At 43.1% G+C, this 10,249-nt stretch overlaps 1 protein-coding gene across 1 annotated transcript in view; it reads left to right on the forward strand.

The window, feature by feature from the left end:
• The window catches only part of ntrk1 (neurotrophic tyrosine kinase, receptor, type 1), a 33,874-nt gene extending 23,625 nt beyond the window's left edge, over positions 1 to 10,249 (forward strand). Inside the window, exons 15-17 of the mRNA XM_030071946.1 lie at positions 3,336 to 3,576; positions 4,657 to 4,815; positions 10,064 to 10,249. Of these exons, the coding sequence (XP_029927806.1) occupies positions 3,336 to 3,576; positions 4,657 to 4,815; positions 10,064 to 10,249 (586 nt within the window). The remainder of the gene's footprint in view (positions 1 to 3,335; positions 3,577 to 4,656; positions 4,816 to 10,063) is intronic.

A 10,249-nucleotide genomic window follows, 5' to 3' on the forward strand; every position in this document is an offset into this window, starting at 1 on the left:
GTTGTTGTTGTTTATGTTGACTTTCACTAAGCAATGGACCCTGATTTGAAGGGATTTTGAGTTCAAGTGATTAAACACATTTTTTTTTTTTCTTTAGTGTTTGATACAGTAGTTTGTCATATTTACGTATAGCTTCAAAGTGGTGAGATTAAAACATTATGTCAAACTAGGCACTCATACATTTTTCATACAATTTTTGCACTTGAACACTTTCCAGTGAATTAAACAATGGTGAAATTAAACAAGTTTTCATTTTGCTGATGGCCACTTTGAAGCCCCTCAAAGACCCCTGTGGGGTCCCTGCACCCCACTTTAAAACCCACTGGTGTGAATTATGTGCTGCAGGTTTAAGTATTAAACCAGCCAAGTGAATGTTTGAGAGAAGATAATTTGTTTCTTCAGTTACTTGAGCGATAAAACGTAATTAAAAATATTGCCCCTGAGTAAAACTTGTTCTTCATCTCAATAAACCAATACTACAAGCTGTGTGTCAGTAGTGGCACCGTTTTAGAAAACTGTCATCGGAAGAACAAGATTTTCAGCATTAACTAGCTTCAGCATCACAACGTGGTCTTCCAAATCAACAAAATATTATGGCTTCCACTCTGGCATCAGCCTCCTCCTTTTCTGAATTGACTCTTCTTTACTGTATTCTTTCAGTGCTCTGATCAGAGCAACTTGACAGCCTCTACATCTTCCTTGGCACCAATCAGTGTGCCCTTGAGCAAGACACTCAATCACCAACTGCTAATAATGATGCAGCTCTGGTCCTGGATGTTAGCTGCAGTGGCTAGCCGATGAGCCAGGGCCCGCTAATGCCCTGTGAGGAACAATGTCACATGCCATGTCAAACTTGTGACTGTCTGTGCTTCAGTGATTGGATTTACTGCACCCTGGTTCAGCAGACAGTGAATCAGTGTGTAGTGAGTTTGGGCACTAACCCTAAGCCTAACCCATGATTCCGAGCTGTGAATGTATAGAGCTTTATAAATTTGATGCAGGAGGCTGCTGAAAATGAGCATGAATCCTTAACATCAAAGCTAAAATCACAGACCTCTGGACGAGTGAATAAGAAACCACAGTTCCTCTGCCAAGCTGCATTTGAAGACACTGTTTGCACACCTGATACATGCACAGGAGCTGAACCTACCCCTCTTACTTCAGCAGACAACACGAGAGGTTATTCGGGTTATTCATCATTGCTGTAGAGCTGCACTTCCCGGTTTTAAGAAGATCTACTGTCATAAAGGGACTCAGAAGTTTTAGAGGAGAGCGCTGTCAAAGTGTTTGTTCTGGACTACAGTTTCTGATGTTAGTGCTTTTCCACCCTGCCTTTGCACTTTAAGGTCTCTGAAGCCCCATTTGCATGGGAATAATATTACCTGGGGACATCCAATGATTTGTAATGACTGCAGAGAAGGCCTGTAATTTCTATTCCATCCGAATCGTCCATGTCTGCTATTTGTAATTTAAATATGCCAGCACAAATTGCCCACTGTATTTTGATGGAGCCAGGAGTCCCCTGATCATGCAAAACCAGTGTGAACCAAACTCCCCATAAAATCAACACTGATTTGAATTTTTCGCCCTCTTCTTCTTTATTGTTCTTCCTCTTTAAACCAGTAACCAGGTTCAGCCTTTAAAAATGAATTGGGACACAGGCTCTTGCCATTAATGAGCAGAAGTCCCTGCTGCTCTATTTGCATGACATGATTTTGCCGTACCAAATAAATTGTCATGTGTTGTGGATATTTTGAATTACAGTGGCTAAAGAGATTGTGTTCACAATGTGAAGGTCACAGGTTTGACCCCTGGAACAGTCAGACTCTGTGTATCTGTCCTTGAAACTGTCCTTGAACAAGGACACCTGCAATGTTTCAGAAGGATTTGAAGGAAATAAATTCAGAATTACACTTGTAATTGCTGTTATTGAGGTGCTTTTAGATTAAAAGATGCATATTGTTCCAGTAGTTTTAAAAACATCTACTGTAAATCTCAGATCCTCGGGAGAGAGCTGGATGAGTCAGAGAGGTTGGAGACGGTCTTGACCCATTAAAGTTCACTTGGCACCTGGGAAGCGGCCTGAAAAAACTGCTAGAGCAGACGCAGTGGATGCGTGTTTGCCAGGTGTCTTCCACAGGAGACAGATTGCGAATGACAACACACACAAACACACACACACACAGACACATGCATGCATGCACACACACTTTGCTTGAGATATATGTTCACGAATAAATGGAAATCGCATTTCCAGCAGACAGCATGGGTGATGTGTCTGAGGGCCCCACAATGCAGCTGCTTTTCCATCCTACCACCTGCCTTTTAAACTAATAGTGATTGTATAGACAGCTTCCTTTCTGAGGGGAGGGGCAATGGGAGACAAAAGTGGAGAGGAGGACTATCAGGATGGATGGAAACACATCACTGGTGATTTACTCATTTGGGCTGGAGTTAGAAGTAAGAGTGGGTGGTTATGATCCAGAGGAGCAACTGTAGAACGTTAGGAGAATGGAGAATCAGCGCACAGTAATCTCCGAATTGCATTATTGCAAATCAATTGAAGGCGTATTACAAGCCTTATGCTTTGTATTAGCCATCATCGTTAAATGGCTTCATTATGATGTGGCCACACTGACCATGTCTGTAATGCTTTTAAGATCTCATATATGTCAAATCTGCAGATTGCATGCTGAAGTCATTGTCCTTTAGGTCACCAAAGGTCGATGCCGTAGTTGCCAACACACTGGCAGACCAATCCCAGCATTCAGTGAATCTGGACAGCCAATAGCAAAGCAGACCTCACAGCCTAGAGGCCAGAGTGTTCTTTATAAATGGAAATGCATCTCCATGTTTAAGATCCCTCTTATACCTCACAGTAAATAGGTCAGGATTTCAGCTCCTGATGCAACAAATGAAATGAATAGAAGCAGAGCACAATCTGACAACAAAACAGGGAACAATGCGGCCTATCACACTCATACATACTGTATAGACACACTTGCACAGCCACACACAAGTACAAATGCATAGACACGTGTACATACACAACAACACATACCCACACATGTAGGCATACAGCCATATACACACACAGATGCACCTAAAGAAAGAATAGCCTTAGGTTGTGTGTCCTGGTGGCTCAGTCAGCAAAGATGCATGTTATGCAACTGCAACAGCCTGGATTCAAACTCCCACCTCTCTCCTCTTTCTCCTCACTTTTAACTGTCAAATAAAACAGAAGTGCCATAAAAAACATTTTAAATGTAGAGTTAGAAGCTCATGCTGCCCTGATGGAAAGATGGTGATATCTCTCCCCTCTGTGCCATGTTTAGAGCCCATGGTCCTGACGCTCGTATCCTGGAGGAGGTGAAGATGCCCCCGCTCGGTCAGCTCACTCTGCCCCAGATGCTGCACATCGCCGCCCAGATCGCCTCTGGCATGGTCTACCTGGCGTCGCTGCACTTCGTCCACCGAGACCTGGCAACCCGCAACTGTCTGGTGGGAGAGGGCCTGGTGGTCAAAATCGGTGACTTTGGCATGTCACGTGACATCTACAGCACAGACTATTACCGGGTAAGTGGGAGGGAGAAAGTGGAGGAAGAGAAGAGCTTAAAGATGTGATCACGCCCTGATTTCCTGGGTTTGACCCCAAGAGGACAAGTTCACTTTGCAACATTTTGGTGTTTGGTTTGTTTCATTTCCTGCTGCATATTTACAAGCAGCACCGTCATTAGAAACTGTTCAGCTGTTTGTCACTGAGTGCCAAATCAAAGGACAGTGAGAGCTGATTCACAAATTTGACAAAAATGTGTCTGAGAGAGTGCTGGAGCTGAGTTTTGGTGGTGACGAGTAAATTTTCATTTTTTATATCAATCTGACCTTTATGAAATTAAGCTTTACCTGAGGTTTAAGTCTAAACAAACTCTCTTGTCTGTCTCCTGATAGTGAGCATCTCTGTATATTAATTATAAATAGGACAGGGATCATCATCCAGCTTGATCACAAATAGGCTCTCCAAATTTTGAATTTGGAAAAAAAAAACAAACAAACAAAAAAAAAACATTTAAACTGAGTGAGTAAATTCCTGTAAAATAATAATAATAATAATAATCTAAACAGAGCTTTTCAATATGAATATGCAAAGGAAATACAGGTAAGATATTCACTCAATATTCATCTTGATATTTATGTTCTATGATGATAAAACAGCATGAAGTGTGAAGCAAAAGTACTGGCCTAAAAATCTGCTTCAGGAAAAGTGAAAAAGTTGCAGACTAAAAGTTGCTGAGTTACTTTTTTTAGAAAATACACCTCTAAAAGGACAAGTGTACAGAGTTCAAACTCAGTGCTTTAAACTGGAAAATTTGAAATGACAAAATAAAATGGACAAAGTAAAGCTGTTCTCTTCTCTTGTTTGCTGACTGACTGTTGTGAATTGCTCCTAAATTGGCCAGTTTCAGTTTGTCCAGCTTCTGTTGCTTATAGAGAGCCTTCCAGATTTGTACTATGTAATGGATGTGATTTATAATGTAGTAGAATATAGTACTTAATACACAAAAAAGATAATCAATTGCAAATGCAACCAGTTACTCCCACACCTGACATGAACTTACAGGATGTAGACATTAAAATGCATTAGCTCTTGGCACACAGGTGGGTGGACGCACCATGCTGCCAATCCGCTGGATGCCGCCGGAGAGCATCATGTACAGAAAGTTCACCACGGAGAGTGACATCTGGAGCTTCGGCGTGGTCCTCTGGGAGATCTTCACCTACGGCAAACAGCCTTGGTACCAGCTGTCCAACAGTGAGGTGGGTTAGGCCTGCAGCGGAGCGGGCGACTGTGAGGGAAGGGACATACAGCACAGCTTTATTCACAGCTTTACTGGCCGATGGCAACCATGACTTCTTCAACAAAATGTTTGACTACATATCATGATGTGTCAAGTCTCTCTCTATATACCTCCAAAAATTGCCGACGTGTTACCATCCAAAGAGAACATGCCAGTAAAAACATGTTAATCTAAAGTTGTAATCAACCATTTGCAATACATAACATAAAGGTAAATTTATTGCTCTCCTTGGTGAAATTCAGCTTTCATAAAGTCCTCTTTTCTCTGGATGCAGCTCTTCCTCTTTCCTCTTCCTCTTTGCTCTTGAGGTTTGATTTGTCACTGCTTGTGCATAAAGATGATTTCCTGCCAAACCCAACACCAGGCAAATCTACTAATCTTTGTTGCAGGCTGGCTTCATTACTTATGCTGGTGAGACAGGTGCATTTTTACATTAAAATCTCAACGGGTGACAACAAAAATGTATTCAGTCACGCACGGCCCTGAGCCATCTCAATACAAAACCAATGCTAGAGCACTTAGCAAGGTAATGAATGAATGACTGATTGGGTAGGTGCACACAACAAGAAGTTGCCACAGCAAATTTACCATCTAAATAAGAAAAAAAACTGACATGCTGACAATCACTACACAGAATGAATACTGAAAATAAGTCAGGAGAGTTATGGGAAAGTGATAAAAAAAAAACCTTAGCCTGTAAAGGTATATCTAAACCCTGCAGTCACATGGGTCATTTTTTTTGCTTGAGAGGCAAATTTGACCTTAACTTGACCAGTTGAAGAAATACTGAATACATTCGTTGTGTGCATTTGCACTAATGTAAATGTTAAATTAAGGAGGATATTTTCATTTCAGCTGTAGTTTGTTTATGTAACACAGCAAGAATGTCCAGTGTGAATATACTTCTCTCAGTGACATTTATTTGGCACTGATACGGCCCTGCAGTGACGTTTCAAATTTATCTAAAGTGTATAATGATCTCTGATGGGCCGAATGATTTTATACACTCGGCCAGTCGGCTATCATAGTTGCATCTTTTGGTGCTGTCACAGAATGCAGATACGCAGAGCATATTCCTTCTTGTTATAGTATACATCAGTGTGTATATTGCTGGAGTTTGTCAGTGCGCTCTACTCTCCTCCACTAATCAATAAGTTCATAGTAATTAAGGGCAGCAAAGTCCAGCCCTTTCAGCTCGCGCACCAAGAAGTGCGACTCTGTCGTGACCACAACTGCGCTATTACAGAGCAAAAGCCTCTCTCCTTTCAAGAGGAGGGTGGATCACTTTTCCCATCCACTCAATTCTAATCTCATTGGCTTTCATCTTTGCCCAGAACCAATGAGCTTTAACCTTGTTAACCTAATCTGTCTCGGCCAATGAAGGACAGGCGTAATTATCATGTTGCCTAAATAAGCAGTGACAGAGATAAATCATCCTAAAACGCTCTGGCTTGGCATGCTGCGGCACCGGCCACTGCAGAGAGGCCGCTATCTGTCTTTGCTCAGCTATGCGGTTGATTGAAAGGTCCTTTTGGCATGAGCTGGCAGGTCTCTTGCGTTCACTGGATCAGGTCGGGGTTAACAGTCGGGGAGAGAGTGACTCACCAGCCCTCAGATGGAGAGCTGAGCTCCGGCTGTGGCGGTTTCAGAGTTTATTTAAATATTTTTTAACCAAGAAATACCTCACTGAGGTTAGAAATCACTTTCACAGCTATAGTGCTCTGGCCAAGATAGGCAGCAGCGCACATAACCAATACGAAAGTGCAAGACATTAAAAGACACACAATAGTCCCGTTTCCACCGCCGGAACTTCGGGGTAATTTTACGGGGCCGTGGCCGTTGTCGTGTGTCTCTCCACTGCCGGAACCACCCCGATGGAGAGAGTTCAGGAACCTTTACAGGGGTTAAAAAACGGCCCTGCCTCGGGGTAGGGACTCTGAGCGGCCCCGAAAAACTCCTAGGTGGGGCTTCACGGCATAGATATCTATAATAAAGGCTAGATGTCTCGTCCGCGCTGTCGGCCAATGGAGTCGCACGTCCGCACATGGCGGCCATCTTGCCACAGTCAGCTCGCTCACCCATAACATTGTGTGGTAGTGGTGCATGTACTTTTTAATAACCATAACTTGCTCAATTTTCTACCGATTTTCAAACGGTGTGGTTTGTTATAAACATCAGAGGTGTAGTTATAATACTGCACTTAATTAATAATTATGTTACACTTCCGGTCAGACATCCAGAATTGTAGCCACGTTAATAACGTTTGGAAGAAACCAAACCGTTTGTAAATCCGTCAAGATTTCAGCGAGATAAGAGTATTTATGTTTGTGCAGATCACTCACCTTCCGTCTGTTAAGCCGTGTTCACACCGGACGCGATGAACGCGATGAAATCGCGCGTAACGCCCGAAACGCGTCGCGTGACCATGGAATCATTTATTTCCTCAATCGCGTCTATCGCGCGATGGACGCGTTGATGCGAACCCGCCCTCCTCTCTCCCTCCTTCCTCTCCCTGATGTAGGTGTCCCGCAGACTTTTCCATCTGTGGCGACACACATCCACTGACAAGACGCACACACGTAGCTAGACAGATATGCCGGGTTAACGTTACCGCTAGCATGGTTAATAGTAAATTACATCCAATAGCTGCATTAGCAACGGACACATATTGCAAAATTTACCGGCACAGGGCAGCCCGGCAGCCGGCACAGGGCAGCCCGGCAGCCCGGTAGCCCGCACACGGCAACAATAATATTGTCCTCCATTTTTCGATTTCCTTTGGCAGTTCTTGACATAGGTGACGTAGGGAGAATATCAACACTGATTGGCTATCGCGTCAAAGCATCACGCGATGTCGCTTCAAAAGTTGAAATGTTTCAACTTGCGCGATGAGGCGTTTGACGCGATAAAGCGTCCAACGCGACGCGATGAAGCGTCCAACGCGACGCGATGAAGCGTCAACGCGTCGCGTGTATCGCGCGAAACGCGACACGTCATCGTGTCTTTGCATTGACTTTTAATGTAAACTTGACGCGCGAATTTGCGTTATCGCGTCCAGTGTGAACACACCTTTAGCCTACCATAGATTCCAACAGTTTGTTTTAGGGACGCTAACGTTAGCTTTAGCGGACTTGTCTTGTTCTTTTTTTCTTTTCTTGTTCTTTATTCTTGTCTTTAAATGTTTTATCTGTATGTCTTACTGTGCACTTTGCACTTTGGCTACCCCTGTGGTTCTTTTAAATGTGCTATACAAATAAAGTTGTATTGTATTGTATTGTATTGTAAGCTAACGCTAACAACACGCTTTTTTAACAACACGCATTTTGATGCCCCGGTCATGGTCGCACAACCGCCCGTTAACTTTACAGGAACCTTCCTCCTCCTCGGCCCTCTCAGTGGAGACACGGCAGCTGAGAGGGCCGAGCGAGAGGACGTTCCTGTAGTAGCTCCTGCCCCTCAAATACTACCAGGAACCTTTTGGTGGAAACGGGCCTAATATGTAATGGAACAATGACAACAGTTTGAAGAAGGGTGATTATAGTGAGCAAAATCAACAAATATTTTGATTTTGTTAATACAGGGCACCTCAAAAGAATAAAGCAAAGTGACAATAAACCCCAGGTGACTCAGATCGCAGAGGCCAGATGAAAAAAAGGTCTAAAAACTGTTACAACAAGTTACGCTTCTCAAATTATATATTTAAACGATGGCATAGAGACAAGCTCATGAAGTTTTATGACTGACTGAAGCTGATTCCAGTGAACATAAAAGCCCCTTCTCCTAGTTCAGTTCAGAAAGAAGCGACAGAAAACCGATACAAAGTCTGGGAGTGTAAGCGATAGACAAGGGCCTTTTTTTTCAACCGGTGAAATTACCCAAGTAAGACAGTAACAGGCCAAGAATATAAGTCTGCGTGTACGAGTGAATAAGCCGACGCGCCCCCAGTTCAAGCCAGGCGACCACAGCATCCAGAGCACAGTGATGAGCGAAGGCCTCTCCTTGGCAGTGACTTATTCACTGAGAGGAAAGGGTGTGTGAACTCAGTCAACCAGCTAATAGTGTCTATGCCATTGGTTATACACATTTTAGCTGCTCTTATTTCTTTTTTTTTGTTTTTTTGTTCCATCTCTGCTAATGGACATGCATTTATAAATATGTGGATCCCCAAGGTTTTATTGCCAGTCTCCTTGTTTACAGTTGCCTGTTTATTAGAGAATGTCTGGCCTTGGTTCACCATTTCCAAAGTCTCTTTTTGAATGTGGAAGGACTTGGAGTTCATGCTGTGAACTTTAAATACAAAGAGGACATTTTATCAGTGGATTTAAACTCCACGGCCAGAGAGTTTAGGTATTTATCAGCTTAACGTGTGTCCTTCAACCGGCTTTATATTACAATATGCAACTTTTGCTATTCCTGCCTTCTGCCACCAAACTTTGTCAAGTTCCTGCTCGAACACTGACAGCTACAAATGTGTGTAAAGCCACCAAAGGTATTGAAGAAGCAGGTCGTATTAGCCGCTGTAATTCAATTTAAAAAACCAGGGTGATATTTTTGAATGGGTCTTCGCTGCTTCATTATCAGTTTCACTTTGCTTTCTTGCTAGAATTGAAATATATTTGACTGTGATTCTGCTCTCCTCACATTACTAAACCAAACGTGGTGAACGGTGATTTTTTTTTTTTTTTCACTGCAGTTCTTGCATGAGAAGTTTCTTTTCTGAGCATTGATACAAGATCACAAACACATTCGTAATGGAGCGCATTCAACACTGATTTTGGTCAATATTAATGTTGGGCCTAATACTTTCCTACGAGTTGCATACGAAGGCTTTCTGCTACTACATCACAGAACCTTGCAAAAGCCCCATTCAAGGTTCTGCGGTGAATTATTGGCATATGTTTAAATTGTAATAAAAGAACATGAATTGTGAGTCAACCAAGCCATGATACAAACAGAATCATGGCCGAAAAACCTTTAAAAGCCAATTTCAGGCAAAACGTGGCAGATTAGGTAGGTACATGAGGTCCAAGACAGCTAAAGACTGTTAATGTATAAAATACCCTTGAAAGGAAGAAGAAAAAGGTTCAGGATGGCAACTTAATCCCTTCAATAAACTTTATTGTGCCAGTGTGTTTTGGAGGGCTACCTCCTTGTTATACTATTTATTGTTTTTTTACACTCTCTGTCCTCCACCCTCACTCCAACAGGCCATCGAGTGCATCACGCAGGGCCGGGAGCTGGAGAGACCACGCACTTGTCCCAAGGAGGTCCACCTCCTGATGCAGGGCTGCTGGCAGAGAGAGCCCCAGCAGAGGCTCGTCATCAAGGACATCCACAGCCGCCTGCTGGCTCTGGTCAAGAACCCCCCAGTTTACCTGGACATCCTGGGATAG

The sequence above is a fragment of the Myripristis murdjan genome, chromosome 16 (assembly GCF_902150065.1).
Source record: "Myripristis murdjan chromosome 16, fMyrMur1.1, whole genome shotgun sequence".
Lineage (NCBI taxonomy): Eukaryota > Metazoa > Chordata > Actinopteri > Holocentriformes > Holocentridae > Myripristis > Myripristis murdjan.